The sequence below is a fragment of the Somniosus microcephalus genome, chromosome 12, assembly GCF_052327205.1.
Source record: "Somniosus microcephalus isolate GS21.2 chromosome 12, FLI_Smic_1.0, whole genome shotgun sequence".
Lineage (NCBI taxonomy): Eukaryota > Metazoa > Chordata > Chondrichthyes > Squaliformes > Somniosidae > Somniosus > Somniosus microcephalus.
Window position 1 is genome coordinate 163,509,344 of NC_140998.1, and position 16,127 is coordinate 163,525,470.

A 16,127-nucleotide genomic window follows, 5' to 3' on the forward strand; every position below is an offset into this window, starting at 1 on the left:
TGCAGAGTAAAGCTCCCTCTAGACTGCTCCAAGCTCAGAGCCTCCTCTGCCCTACCCTCATCAGCCTTGGCCTTTAACTACCAAATTGTGGACAGTTTTATTTTTTTAACAGCTGCTGGGAACCCAAGCTGATCCTCCGATCGGGATCCTGACTAGAATCATTAAACCTTTCCCAGCTATAAGTGTTAGCCGTGGCTCAGTGGTAGCACTCTCACCTCTGAGACAGAAGGTTGTGGGTTCAACTCTCACGCAAGACACGTGAGCACACGATCTAGGCTGACACTCCCAGTGCAGTACTGAGGGAGTGCTGCACTGTCGGAAGTGCCGTCTTTCAGATGAGACGTTAAACCGAGGCCCCATCTGCTCTCTCAGGTGGACATAATAGATGTCGCAGCACTATTCAAAGAAGAGCAGGGGAGATCATCTAGACATCAAATTATAACAGTAAGTGGTAACAGCAGCTCCCCAACTTTCAGAATGAACCCACAATTAGCATTCACGTGCTAACAGACACAAGAAAAAAGAGAATAAACACAAGAACTCACCAAAATTTTCACCACCCCAAATGTCCATCTGCGTGTCATATTTGCCAAGGTGGTTGAACCAGAATTTATTAATGACAAAGATCCCTCCGGCAATAACAGGGGTCCTGCAGCAATAAAGCAGAAGTGTCACTTGTGGGTTCCAGTCCCACTGGGCACATAATCCAGGCTCACACTCCCAGTGCAGTGCTGAGGGAGCGCTGCACTGTCGGAGGTGCTGTCTTTTGGATGAGACGTTAAACTGAGGTCCTGTCTGCCCTCAGATGGATGTAATAGATCCCATGGCATTTATCCGTATGGTGAAACTCGATTGTCCGCACTCCCATTCTCCGCACACTCAAAGAATGTTCACAAGAGTTAGCAATTTTTGCGCAAACATGCTAAAATACAGTCGAGTATTTGAAACGGAATCTTCCTTAACAGATTCACAACGCAGTAAGTTAAGCAGTTGTTATTCTATCGCCATCTGGTAGAATTTACTACCCACAGAGCTCTGATATGTAAGAACAACTTGACTCTTCTCTCCGCAGCTGCTGCTCGACCTGGTTAGTCGTTCCAGAAATTTCTGTTTTTATTTTTATTTTTCCAGATTTCTACAATTTTTTTGTCTTTTTTTAATATTTATTTAATAATATACAGAACTGAGCTACAAAAACCAGCTCTGTAGCGACAACAGTCTGGAGTCCGGTTTCCATCCCAGTCCAGGCTCTGTTTAGATTTAGTGGGTTGAAGTTTCAGACCACAGTGTCTGCATGACCTCCCTGACAGCCCCATGTCACTCCCACTCAGGGAGATCACAGCAGTGAAATAAATTCATAACAAAAGGTGCATCACCCTAAATAACACATTTTTCCTTTAGTCAACTAGAATGACAACAGTGTGTGTGTGTGTGTGTGTGGGGGGGGGGGGGAGCGGTAAGAAACGTGAGCTGCTGGAGGGCTGCTGGAATCTGTGAGGCCAAACCCCAGCATGGCAGATGCAATATAACGTGGATAAATGTGAGGTTATCCACTTTGGTGGCAAAAACAGGAAGGCAGATTATTAATAATGAATGGCAATAGATTGGGAGAAGGGGAAGTGCAACGAGACCTGGGTGTCCTTGTGCACCAGTCACTGAAGGTAAGCATGCAGGTGCAGCAGGCGGTTAAGGCGGCGGGTTCTAGTACAAGCCCCGGGATCCATGACACGCCTTGTGTTCCAGAGCACTCCCCCCCCCCCGGGTTCCAGAGCGACCCCCCCTCCCCCCGGGTTCCAGAGCGCCCCCCCTCCCCCCGGGTTCCAGAGCGCCCCCCCACACCAGGTTCCAGAGCGCCCCTTCCAGGTCACTTGGGGTCATTTGTAACGTTCGGTAATGGTGTAAAACGGACGATATTAAATTGACCGCCTATTATACACCATGCCTGATTTTCCTTTCGATTGAAGTCAACTGAATGTCAATTGGGGGAGGTGTATAATGGGCAGCCAATTTTATACCCCCCGTCCCCGGTTTAAACCATCGCCCACAATTAAAATTACCCAACCTGCGTGCCAACCAAATACAAGCCAACTGATTTAAGACCGTGACATTCATTTGGCCGACTGAAATCAGAAGTAAGCAGCGTGCTTTCCCGGCCCTCTCACCCAGTGCTTACCGTATTGATTCGGTCGGGTCTGACCTCACCATCCTCTGTTCAATGGGCATCTGCTCCCATTTAAAATGCAAACTCCAGTCAAACCCTACGGGGGAGGGAAGGGAGAGAAAAACAGCGAGGTAAACATAGGGAAACTGCGCTGAGAGACTGCAAGAACTGTGCCGAAATTACTTCACAAGAAAGGCGCAGATGAGGGAGGCCACTCAGCCCATCTCTTAGCTCAACCATCCAGAACCTTACCTTTCCCTCTTCACGTCATCTTTTCTTTATTCGTTCATGGGATGTGGACGTCGCTGGCAAGGACAGCATTCATTGCCTGTCCCTAATTGCCCTTGAGAAGGTGGTGGTGAGCTGCCTTCTTGAACCGCTGCAGTCCGTGTGGTGAAGGTACTCCCACAGTGCTGTTAAGGAGGGAGTTCCAGGATTTTGACCCAGCGACAGTGAAGGAACGGCGATAAATTTCCAAGTCAGGATGGTGTGTGACTTGGAGGGGAACTTGGAGGTGGTGGTGTTCCCAAGCACCTGCTGTCCTTGTCCTTCTAGGTGGTCACGGGTGTGTACCTTGAAATAATCCAAGGTTTACCCCTCCTTTAGCAGACCATCACAAAACCCATGATCACTCTTTCAACTCAAAGTGGTTGAAACCACTGGGGAAAGCGAGAGAGACCCACGTCCGGTCAAATTCTGAACCGTAAGGAACTGAAATGCAGAGACATTTCCTGGTTAAACCAGCAAATGCTTAAATTGCTTTCCAGTCCAGACCCTTGTGGTTCATGGTGGTCTATACTTTTTTTTTAAATTCCCACACGCGGAGGAATGAGACAGTTCCCTCTGATGTTAGCATTTTCTCATCCTGCCTCACGTTTCCAGCATGGTGGTGCCACCTTTCGGATGAGGCGTTAATCCGACGGCAAGTCTAACCGGTTTAGCTGAACATAAAAGGAAATTCACTGCAGTCTAGTTCCAGGAGAGAAGAACGGAGGAACAGGAGCAGGCCATTCAGCCCCACAAGCCCATTCCGCCATTCAATTAGATCATGGCTGATCTGTATCTTAACCCCATCTACCCGCCTTGGTTCCGTAACCATTAATACCCTAACCTAAAAAAAAACTATCAATCTCAGTTTTGAAATTTTCAATTGACCCCCAGCCTCAACAGTTTTTTGGGAAGAGAGTTCCAGATTTCCACCACCCTTTGTGTGAAGAAGTGCTTCCTGACATCACCCCTGAACGGCCTGGCTCTAATTTTAAGGTTACGCCCCCTTGTTCTGGACTCCCCCACCAGAGGAAATAGTTTCTCTCTATCTACCATCTCAAATCCTTTAATCATTTTAAGCACCTCAATTAAATCACCCCTTAATCTTCTATACTCAAGGGAGTGCCTTGTGCATTGAGTGCTACTGGAGTTTTGGTAAGTGGGAGAAAAATCATTTAAGAGTATTTTGTAAATTTTAGTGTGTTAAAAAGTCAATTGTTTGAAGTAGGTTTAATTTTTTAAGGGTATATTAAACTATTGGGCAGTTTAAACCGAAAGTAGAATCTGGGTATAAAAGGGGCGGGCTAGTGCTGTGCACGGAGTGCTTTGTGCATTGAGTGCTACTGAAGTTATGAAAAGTGGGAGAGTTCGGGCAAGTGGGAGGTGAGGGTGTGTTTTTTGCTCTGTTTTTCCCCCCACTCCCAGGCTTAGACAGCACTGCGGAGGCAGAGCAGCGAGACGAGTCAACCAAACAGGCCCCACAGACAGTATTCAAGGAGGAGGTAGGTGATCAGCTGGTTGGTTGGTTTTCTTCCTTCTCTTTTTTATACCTTTAAGTTGGTAAGTCCTATTGAATAGTGGTGTGATATTATCATCTATATCTGGGCAGGGTCTTCATAACTAATAATAAGAAATTTAATTAATTATATAGAATGGAGCAGGTGATGTGTTACTGTTGCGAGATGTGGGAGCCGGTGGACCCCATTGAGGCTCACGGTGATTACATCTGCGACAAGTGTTTGCTGCTAGAGGAACTCAAGTTCCATGTTATGGAGCTTGAGACTGAGCTTCAGACACTGCGACACATCAGGGAGGGGGAGAAGTTCCTGGACTCTATGTTTCAGGAGATGGTCACACCTATGAAGTTAATTACTGCAGATGTAGTCCGTGGTCAGGGACAGGACGGTGTGACTACGAGTGAGGAAGGTACAGGGATCCAGGATGTAGTGTTGAAGGAGACGCAGCCCTTGCTCTTGTCCAACAGGATCGAGGTTCTTACTCCCTGTGAGGGCGGGAGCAGGGACTGCAGGGAGGATGAGCAACCTGGCCACAGCACCGTGGTACAGGGGGCCATTCAAGTGGAGGGAGTAAAAAGAAATGTTGTAGTGGTAGGGGATAGTATCATAAGGGGGATAGATAGGGTTCTCTGCAGTCAAGAGCGGGAGTCCCGAAGGCTGTGTTGCCTGCCCGGTGCCAGGGTTAAGGACATCTCTTCTGGGCTGGAAAGAAACTTGGAGTGGGAGGGGGAGGATCCAGTTGTCGTGCTCCATGTTGGTACAAACGACGTAGATAGGACAAGGAAGACGGTTCTGTTAAAGGAGTATGAGCAGCTAGGGGTCAAATTAAAAAACAGAACCTCAAGGGTAATAATCTCTGGGTTATTACCTGAGCCACGAGTGAATTTGGCTAGGATAAATAAAATTAAAGAGTTAAATGCGTGGCTCAAAGACTGGTGTGGGAGAAATGGGTTTTGCTTCTTGGGACACTGGCACCAGTACTGGGACAGGAGGGAGCTGTTCCGTTGGGACGGACTCCACTTGGCCAGTGCTGGGACTAGAGTCCTGGCGAATCATATAACTAGGGCTGTAGAGAGGGCTTTAAACTAATTAGTGGGGAGGAGGTTTCTAGAGAGCAAATAATAGAGATGACAACAGAGAAGGTCATAGACTTAGGTAGCAGTGGGGGAATTAAAAAACAGAACGTGTCAGGAAGGGACAGAAGGTATGGAGTAAAAAGTAAAGTACTAAAAAGGGAAAAAACAGGAACTAAGTGTTACAAAACATATTTGAAAGTTCTTTATCTGAATGCACGTAGCATTCGTAACAAAATGAATGAGTTAACGGCACAAATAACGACATATGGGTATGATCTTGTGGCCATTACAGAAACATGGCTGCAGGGTGACCACGACTGGGAAGTAAACATACCAGGTTATTTAACAATCAGGAAGGACAGGCAGGAAGGGAGAGGAGGTGGGGTGGCTATGTTAATAAAGGAAAGAATCACTATAATACAGAGAAATGATATTGGGTCAAAGGAGCAGGATAGTGAAACAGTTTGGGTGGAGATAAGGAATAATAAGGGTAAAAAAACACTAGTGGGTGTAGTCTATAGGCCTCCGAATAGTTGCAACTCTGTTGGACGGAGTATTAATCAGGAAATAGTTGAGGCTTGTAATAAGGGAACAGCTATAATTAGGGGGGATTTTAATTATCATATTAACTGGACAAATCAAATTGGGCAGAGCAGCCTTGAGGATGAGTTCATTGAGTGTATTAGGGATGGGTTTCTTGAGCAGTATGTAACTGAACCGACCAGGGGGCAAGCAACCTTAGATTTGGTCCTGTGTAATGAGACAGGATTAATTAAAAATGTCCTAGTAAAGGATCCCCTTGGAATGAGTGACCATAACATGGTTGAATTCCATATTCAATTAGAGGGTGAGAAGGTTGGATCTCAAACAAGCGTGCTGAGCTTGAATAAAGGAGACTATGAAGGTATGAGAGCGGAATTGATTAGAGTGGACTGGGAAAACAGATTAAAGGGTAAGATGGTACATGATCAGTGGTGTACATTTAAGGAGTTATTTTACAACTTCCAAAAAAAGTATATTCCACTGAGGAAAAAAGGGTGTAAAAGAAAAGATAGCCATCCGTGGCTAAGTAAAGTAATTAAGGATAGTATCCGACTAAAAAGAAGGGCTTATAAGGTAGCCAAATCTAGTGGGAGGATGGAAGATTGGGAAGTCTTTAATAGACAGCAAAAAATAACTAAAAGATTGATTAAGAAAGGGAAGATAGATTATGAAAGTAAATTAGCAAAAAATATAAAAACAGACAGCAAAAGTTTCTATAGTTATATAAAAAGAAAAAGGGTGGCTAAAGTAAATGTTGGTCCCTTAGAGGATGAGACCGGGAAATTAATGGTGGGAAACATGGAGATGGCAAAAACACTGAACAATTATTTTGTATCAGTCTTTACAGTAGAGGACACTAAGAATATCCCAACACTGGACAAACAGGGGGCTCTAGGGGGGGAGGAACTAAATACGATTAAAATCACAGAATCACAGAAACCCCACAGTGCAGATAGAGGCCATTTCGGCCCATCGAGCCTGCACCGACACATATCCCACCCGATCCCCGTAACCCCTACACCAACATATATCCCACCCTATCCCCGTAACCCCACGTATTTAATCCCCCCCTAACACTAAGGGTCAATTTATCATAGCCAATCAACCTAACCCGCACATCTTTGGACTGTGGGAGGAAACCGGAGCACCCGGAGGAAACCCACGCAAACACGGGGAGAATGTGCAAACTCCACACAGACAGTCACCCGAGGCCGGATTCGAACCCGGGTCCCTGGCGCTGTGAGGCAACAGTGCTAACCACTATGCCACCGTGCTTCCACGAAGGATTGGTAAAATAATGGGACTCAAGGCAGATAAGTCCCCTGGACCTGATGGCTTGCATCCTAGGGTCTTGAGGGAAGTGGCGGTAGGGATTGTAGATGCATTGGTAATAATTTTCCAAAACTCCCTGGACTCAGCAAAGGTCCCGGCAGATTGGAAAACTGCTAATGTAACACCCTTATTTAAAAAGGGTAGTAGGCAGAAGGCTGGAAACTATAGACCTGTTAGCCTAACATCTGTGGTTGGTAAAATGTTAGAGTCCATTATTAAGGAGACAGTAACGGGACATTTGGATAAACATAACTTAATAGGACAAACTCAGCATGGTTTCATGAAGGGGAAGTCATGTTTGACAAATTTGCTGGAGTTTTTTGAGGAAGTAACATACAGGGTGGATAAAGGGGAACCAGTGGACGTAGTGTATTTAGACTTCCAAAAGGCATTTGACAAGGTGCCACACAAAAGATTATTGCTCAAGATAAAAAATCACAGGATTGGGGGTAATATTCTGGCGTGGGTGGAGGATTGGCTCTCTAACAGAAAGCAGAGAGTTGGGATAAATGGTTCGTTCTCAGATTGGCAACCAGTAACTAGTGGTGTTCCGCAGGGGTCAGTGCTGGGTCCCCAACTCTTTACAATCTATATTAACGATTTGGAGGAGGGGACCGAGTGTAACATATCAAAGTTTGCAGATGATACAAAGATGGGACGGAAAGTAGTGAGTGAGGAGGACATAGAAAACCTGCAAAGGGACATAGACAGACTAAGTAAGTGGGCAGAGATTTGGCAGATGGAATACAATACTGGAAAGTGTGAGGTTGTGCACTTTGGCAGGAAAAATCATAGAGCAAGTTATTATCTTAATGGCAAGAAACTGGAAAGTACTGTAGTACAAAGGGATCTGGGGGTCCTGGTGCACGAAACTCAAAAAGTTAGTATGCAGGTGCAGCAAGTGATCAAGAAGGCCAATGGAATGTTGGCTTTTATTGCTAGGGGGATGGAATATAAAAACAGGGAGGTATTGCTGCAGTTGTACAAGGTATTGGTGAGACCGCACCTGGAATACTGCATACAGTTTTGGTGTCCATACTTAAGAAAAGACATACTTGCTCTCGAGTCAGTACAAAGAAGGTTCACTCGGTTAATCCCAGGGATGAGGGGCTGGTCATATGAGGAGAGGTTGAGTAGATTGGGACTCTACTCATTGGAGTTCAGAAGAATGAAAGGCGATCTTATTGAAACATATAAGATTGTGAAGGGGCTTGATCGGGTGGATGCGGTGAGGATGTTCCCAATGAAGGGTGAAACTAGAACTAGGGGGCATAATCTTAAAATAAGGGGCTGCTCTTTCAAAACTGAGATGAGGAGAAACTTCTTCACTCAGGGGGTGGTAGGTTTGTGGAATTTGCTGCCCCAGAAAGCTGTGGAAGCTACATCATTAAATAAATTTAAAACAGAAATAGATAGTTTCCTAGAGGTAAAGGGAATTAAGGGTTACGGGGAGCGGGCAGGAAATTGGACATGAGTCTAGGTTCGGAATGGTCATGGCCCTGTGGGTAGTGGAGTGGGCCCAGGGGCCGTGTAGCCTGGTTCTGCTCCTACTGTGTTCTAATTCTGTGTTAGATTTCAGGAGATGGTTTTATTCCTGTTCCTGGCTGGGGTGGAGATCGCCTTTACAGAAGATAAGTACTGTAGAAAATATAGGGACAGAGTGATCTCCTGGAAGAATTTCGATCGCCTAGATGGGTCGGAGAGGAATTTCCCAGATTTTTTTCTCCCAAATTGGCCATGGGGTCTTTTATCTGGTTTTTCGCCTCTCCTGGGAGATCACATGGGTTCGGGTGGATGCAGAGTGATAGAAGATTTGAGGTTAGGATCAGATCAGCCATGATCTTATTGAATGGTGGAGCAGGCTCGAGGGGCCGATTGGCCTACTCCTGCTCCTATTTCTTATGTTCTTATGAATACAAACCTAGTTTATGCAACCAGTCTTCATAATTTCTCCCATCAGAGGAAATAGTTTCTCCCTATTAACCCCATTAATCATCATCTTAAACACTCAATTAGATCACCCCTTAATATAGTCGCACAATGCTTGGTCCTCACACCCAGAGTATCAGACTGCACCCTGGTGTGAAGTGAAGTTTGAAACATTTACCATTGGATTGTCAGGCAACTTTTACAAACTTTCAAATTTTAAATTATTTTCACTGGCAGCAGAACTTTCTCCTCTAACATTAAAATTTAAACAGCTTTCCAATGCCAGTGAGTGTAGCACCCACAGAACTCTTTGTTTTCCATGACCAGAAAACAATGCGGAGCCAGCAGTATAACTGGGCTCTGCTGATCCTGCATTGCAATAAACAGGTAACAGGACAGCAATGTCACAAAAGCAAATTACATGTCAGCCCGTGGCTCAGTGGGTAGCACTCTCCCCTCGGAGTCAGACGGTTATGGGTTTCATAAGAATAAGAAGTAAAAGCAGGAGTAGGCCATACGGCCCCTCGGGCCTGCTCCGCCATTCAATAGGATCATGGCTGATCCGAATCTAGACTCACGTCCACTTCCCCGCCCTCTCCCCGTAACCCCTAATTCCCTTATCTGCTAGGAAACTGTCTATCTCCATTTTAAATTTATTTAATGTTGCAACTTCCACAGCTCTCTGGGGTAGCAAATTCCATAGATTTACTACCTTCTGAGTGAAGAAGTTTCTCCTCTTCTCAGTTTTGAAAGGGCAGCCCCTTATTCTTAGATTATGCCCCCTAGTTCTAGTCTCACCCATCAGTGGAAACATCCTCACCGCATCCACCCGATCAAGCCCGGTTCAAGTTCCATTCCAGAGACCTGAGATCATACTCGAGGCTGACACTCCAATTCGTTTACATAGAAACATAGAAGATAGGAGCAGGAGTAGGCCATTTGGCCCCTCGAGCCTGCTCCGCCATTCAATGAGATCATGGCTGATCATCCAAATTCAGTACCCTGTTCCTGCCTTCTCCCCATATCCCTTGATCCCTTTAGCCTTAAAAAATATATCCAACTCCTTCTTGAATATATTTAATGAACTGGCCTCCACCGCCCTCTGTGGCAGAGAATTCCACAGGTTCACCACTCTCTGGGTGAAGAAATTCCTCCTCATCTCAGTCCTAAATGGCTTACCCCTTATCCTTAGACTGTGACCCCTGGTTCTGGACTCCCCAGCCATCGGGAACATCCTTCCTGCATCTAGTCTGTCCAGGCCTGACAGAATTTTATAGGTTTCGATGAGATCCCCTCTCAATCTTCTAAACTCCAGTGAGTATAAGCCCAATCGACACAATCTCTCCTCATACGTCATTCCTGCCATCCCAGGTATCAGCCTGGTGAATCTTCGCTGCACTCCCTCCATGGCAAGAACATCCTTCCTCAGATAAGGCGACCAAAACTGCACACAATACTCAAGGTCCAGGAACTCACAGATCTTGCTGTTCTGATTCACCAGTGAACCAACAGTGCGGGAAAAAAAACCCCAGGCCCTTCCAAACCTTCAATTCACAAAATTCAAACAGGAGAAACAAGTAAATGAGGAATATAAACCCGAATATGACTGTGTGGCCTGGACTTCAGGGGCTGGATTGCCAGGCTCCCATGTGGCCACTTTGCTCGTCCCCTGGGACAAACCCTACCTAGACGTTTTACAAATGCGGCACCAACAACAGCAAAAAAATTGCAATTCCGTATTTCTTTCTTTCCCCGTCGAGCTCGTCTCTAGCGAGTAATTTAAGCCACTCCGTGTTTACGGTTGATTCTCTGAGTCACTGCCAGGAGTCACAGGCAGTATGATTGAAAGCTGCGGAGGAAAGTGAGCTCAAGTCAAGCTAATGCCCCAGAACTTCCCGGTGCCTTTAAACAACAGCAACTTGTATTTATACAGCGCCTTTATCGCAGTGAAATGTCCCCAAGGTGCTTCACAGGAGCGTTAGAAAACAAAGTTTGACACCGAGCCACATAAGGAGATATTAGGGCAGATGAGAACACAAGAACATAAGAAATAAGAGCAGGAGTCGGCCACACGGCCCCTCGAGCCTGCTCCACCACACGACCCCTTGAGCCTGCTCCACCACATGGTCCCTCGAGCCTGCTCCACCACACGGCCCCTCGAGCCTGCTCCACCACACGGCCCTTTGAGCCTGCTCCGCCACACGGCCCCTCGAGCCTGCTCCGCCACACGGCCCCTCGAGCCTGCTCCGCCACACGGCCCCTCGAGCCTGCTCCACCACACGGCCCCTCGAGCCTGCTCCGCCACATGGCCCCTCGAGCCTGCTCCGACATACGGCCCCTCGAGCCTGCTCTGCCACACGGCCCCTCGAGCCTGCTCCACCATTCAATAAGATCATGGGTGATCATCCACCTCAACTCCACTTTCCCGCCCGATCTCCACATCCCTCGATTCCCTTAACATCCAAAAATCTATCTATCTTAGCCTTGAATATACTCAACTACTGAGCATGCACAGCCTTCTGGGGTAGAGAATTCCAAAGATTCACAAATCTCAGTGAAGAAATTCCTCCTCATCTCAGTCTTAAATGGCCTCCTGTGGCAGAGCCACTAAGAGACTCAGGGCAATTAGTAATCATCCCTTTAACTACCGTGTAGTGCAGCTGTGGACTGCACCTTTAAACTGTATGTACTTTCTTGCATTTCCGCGTGATGACGTCATGACGCCGATCACGTGACCACCAGTTGGCGCGGAGAATGTGATGACGTCACGACGTCAGCTTCCAGTACTTTGCAGCAGTCTTTGAGGTGCTATGGGGCTGCACAGACCTGTGTACATCTTCTCCTGTAGTGTTACCAGTTAAGTTGTTTGTTTAATAAACTTTGTTATTTTGTTTCTGATGCGCTATCAATTACTCAAAAGACTGAGGTTAAGCGAGTAACTAACAGGCTTTTATTAACAAGAGAATGAAGGTGTGCCTCGAGTGGTCGACCAGTCCAGAATACAGAGGGACTGTGGAGCAGTCACCTTTATACCTGGACTCATGGGAGGAGTCAGCCGAGGCATGTACAGACATGTACACAGTGGAATACAAACACTCATACAGGCAGGTATAACAGTGGCTTACCACATTCACCCCTTGTTTAAAAATGAGTCCGGCGGGGTGAAGTGTATTAAAAGTTTGTGTATTGGAGTCTCTCCGGAGGTCTTGTCTGCCGCTGTGATCGACGTGGCGACAGCAGGGGTAGTGAAGCTTCCGGCGTCGAGTCCCGCGTAGGCTGGGGCACTGGTGTGTAGTCCTCGTGGGTGTCAAGCGGGTCGCGGGGCCCAGGCGTGCCATCTGCTGGGGTTGGGTATTGGATCGTGGGGGGTGGTGGTAGTGGGTAGTGGGTTACTGGGGCCCCCGAGGGTGCGAGGTCTCATATGGAGACTGTGTCCTCCCGCCCATCCGGGTACGCAATGTAAGCGTACTGGGGGTTGGCGTGGAGGAGGTTGACCCTCTCGACCAGGGGGTCCGTTTTATGGATCCTCACGTGTCTTCTCAGTAGGACCGGCCCTGAGGACGTCAGCCATGGCGGTAGCGATGTCCCCGATGTGGACTTCCTTGGGAAGACAAACATTTTCTCATGAGGGGTGGCGTTAGTGGCAGTGCAGAGCAGTGACCGAATAGAGTGGAGCGCATCGGGGAGCACATCCTGCCAGCGGGAGGTCGGAAGGCCCCTAGACTTTAAGGCTAGCAGGGCGGCCTTCCAAACTGTCGCATTCTCTCTTTCCACCTGCCCGTTCCCCCGGGGGTTGTAACTGGTGGTCCTGCTTGTGGCAATACCCCTAGCGAGCAGGTACTGGCGGAGTTCGTCGCTCATAAACGATGAGCCCCGGTCGCTATGGATATAGCTGGGAAACCCGAACAGGGTGAAGAGGTCGTTTAGACATTTAATGACCGTGGCACTGGTCATGTCTGGGCAGGGGATGGCGAACGGGAAACGGGAGTACTCATCAATAATGTTGAGGAAGTACACATTACGGTCGGAGGAGGGGAGAGGCCCTTTAAAATCAACGCTCAGGCGCTCGAAGGGGCGAGTGGCTTTTATCAGGTGAGCCCTGTCTGGTCTATAAAAGTGCGGTTTGCACTCAGCGCAGACTTGGCAGTTCCTGGTCATGGTCCTGACCTCCTCAATGGAGTAAGGCAGGTTGCGGGCCTTGATGAAGTGGAAGAACCTGGTGACCCCCGGGTGGCAGAGGTCATTGTGGAGGGCCCGCAGTCTATCGATCTGCGCGCTGGCGCAGGTGCCACGCGATAGAGCATCCGGGGGTTCATTGAGCTTCCCGGGCCGGTACAAGATCTCGTAATTGTAGGTGGAAAGTTCGATTCTCCACCTCAAGATCTTGTCGTTTTTGATTTTGCCCCTCTGCTTGTTGTTAAACATAAAAGCAACTGAACGCTGGTCAGTGAGCAGGGTAAATCGTTTTTCGGCCAGGTAGTGCCTCCAATGACGCACAGCCTCCACAATAGCCTGGGCCTCCTTCTCAACAGCGGAGTGTCTGCTCACCGGGCCCTGGAGGGTTCGTGAAAAGAAGGCCACGGGTCTCCCCGCCTGATTAAGGGTAGCGGCCAGGGCAAAGTCGGACGCGTCGCTTTCCACCTGGAAGGGGATGGATTCGTCCACTGTGTGCATGGTGGCTTTGGCAATGTCTTCCTTGATACGGTGGAAGGCTAAGCGGGCCTCTGCCGTCAAGGGAAAAGAGGTGGACTTGATCAGCGGACGGGCCTTGTCCGCATAGTAGGGGACCCACTGGGCGTAATAGGAGAAAAACCCTAGGCACCTCTTCAGGGCCTTGAGGCAGTGGGAGTTCCATAAGGGGACGCATCCGGTCGGGGTCGGGACCGATGACTCCGTGTTCCACAACACAGCCAAGGATGGCGAGGCGGGTTGTGCGGAATATGCACTTCTCCTTGTTATACGTCAGGTTCAGGAGTTGGGCGGTGCAGAGGAATTTTTCGAGGTTTGCGTCATGGTCCTGCAAGTCATGGCCGCAGATGGTCACATTGTCCAGATATGGGAAAGTGGCCTGCAACGCATTTTGATCGACCATCCGGTCCATCTCCCTTTGGAAGACGGAGACCCCGTTGGTGATGCCAAAGGGAACCCTAAGGAAGTGATAGAGGCGGCCGTTTGCCTCAAAGGCAGTATACTGGCGGTCCTCAGGGCGGATAGGGAGCTGGTGGTACGCTGATTTCAGGTCAATGGTCGAGAAGACGTGGTACTGCACGATCTGGTTGACCATATCAGCTATGCGGGGGAGTGGGTAAGCGTCCAGCAGGGTGTAGCGATTTATTGTCTGGCTGTAGTCGATGACCAGGTCTTAACGACCACAACCTGGGCTCGCCAGGGGCTGGTGCTGCCCTCAATAATCCCCTCCTTCAGGAGCCGCTCCACTTCGGTTTTAATGAAAACCCTGTCCCCGGCACTGTATCGCCTGCTGTTTGTGGCGATGGGCTTACAGTCAGGGGTGAGGTTAGCAAACAGTGGGGGGGGGGGTGACTCTGAGTGTGGAGAGGATGCACCTGGTGCGCGGCGGGCAATTTGGAAGCTGCTGGCTGCGGACTGTGAGTGGGGGGAGGGGTCCACCGTACGCCATCGTAACACTTTTAAGGTGGCACTGGAAATCTAACCCCAGTAGGACGGCAGTGCAGAGGTGGGGCAGGACCAGAAGTTTAAAATTATCGTACACAGTCCCGTCTACTAAGAGTGTCACCACGCAGTAGCCGCCAATGTCCGCCGACTGGGACTCGGAGGCCATAGAAATCCGCTGGTGTGCAGGCAGGACTGGGAGAGAGCAACGCCGCACCGTGTCGGGGTGGATGAAGCTCTCCGTGCTCCCAGAGTCAAAAAGGCAGATTGTTTCGTGACCATTTACCTTAATGTCCATTGTAGACCGGGCCAGTTGGTGTGGTCTCGCTTGGTCCAGCGTAACGGAGGCCAGCATAGGGGTCGGTGTGTCATTGCGGGTATCAGATGAGGCGGTGTTGGGGGCCAAGATGGTGGCTGGCGTCCAAGATGGCGGCGTCCATGATCCCCATGTGGCTGGAGGCGTCCAAAATGGCTGCTGTTCCGGTGGTTCGCACATGGCTGGGGAGGCCCAAGATGGTGGCCCGCACGCGGCGCTGCTGGGGTTCGGGGTGGCTTTGGCCCTGCAAACACTGGCGTAGTGTCCCTTCTTCCCGCAGCCCGAGCAGATCACATTTTTCGCCGGGCAGCGCGCTCTGGGGTGTTTGGCCTGGCCACAGAAGTAGCATTTCTGGCCTTGGGACACTGCTGCGTTAGTTGGGCCGTTGCTGGGATGTGGCCGGGGTGGCACGGCGCTATGAGATGGTCCTACCGTGTCCCAGGCTGTCGTTCCCCGCGGCGTCCACGGTGCAGAGGAGTAGGCATCCATGCCCCGGTAGGCTGCGTCCAATGATAGTGCGAGTTCAGAGGCCTTGTTGAGGTCGAGGTCACTCTGCTCCAACAGTCGCTGTCGGGTGTAATTGGACCTGTGGCCCGCCACAAAAGCGTCCCGGATAAGTTCCTCTGTGTACACGGCGGCCTTTACATCCTTACAACCACAGGCCCGGCCAAGCACAGACAGTGCCTGAAGGTATTCCTCGGTCGATTCCCCAGGTTGTTGTTTACGACTCCCCAGGAGGTGCCTGGCGTACACCTCGTTCACTGGGCGCGTGTACTGGTCCTTGAGGAGCTTGAGAGCAGCCATGTACGAGGGCGCGTCCTGGATGACCGAGTACGCTCGGTGGTTCACTTTGGAGATCAGGACATCCAGTTTGTCCTCATCCGATTTGACCATTGCAGCGGAGGCGATCAGGAATTTTTCAAAGCACTTAAGCCAGTGAGCAAACTTGGTGGATGCGTCCGCCTCCCGATGGTCTAAGTCCAGGCATGCTGGTGTGAGGATCTTCTCCATTATAAAAAATCTTGTTAATAAAATTGATGCGCTATCAATTACTCAAAAGACTGAGGTTAAGCGAGTAACTAACAGGCTTTTATTAACAAGAGAATGAAGGTGTGCCTCGAGTGGTCGACCAGTCCAGAATACAGAGGGACTGTGGAGCAGTCACCTTTATACCTGGACTCATGGGAGGAGTCAGCCGAGGCATGTACAGACATGTACACAGTGGAATACAAACACTCATACAGGCAGGTATAACAGTGGTTTACCACAGTTTCACTGAGTCGAACTTCATTATTCGGATAGGAACCTCCGTTCCTACATTGGTGACCCCGATCTCGTCGGACAACTTTCGTTGA

General features: G+C 49.0%; 1 protein-coding gene across 1 annotated transcript in view; it reads right to left on the reverse strand.

Annotated features, from left to right (window-relative positions):
- Positions 1-16,127, reverse strand: part of galnt16 (UDP-N-acetyl-alpha-D-galactosamine:polypeptide N-acetylgalactosaminyltransferase 16) — a 242,549-nt gene that overhangs the window by 40,734 nt on the left and 185,688 nt on the right. The window contains exons 8-9 of the mRNA XM_086003759.1: positions 2,174-2,258; positions 546-649 (exon numbers count right to left, since the gene is read on the reverse strand). Coding sequence (XP_085859885.1) covers positions 546-649; positions 2,174-2,258 — 189 coding nt within the window. The remainder of the gene's footprint in view (positions 1-545; positions 650-2,173; positions 2,259-16,127) is intronic.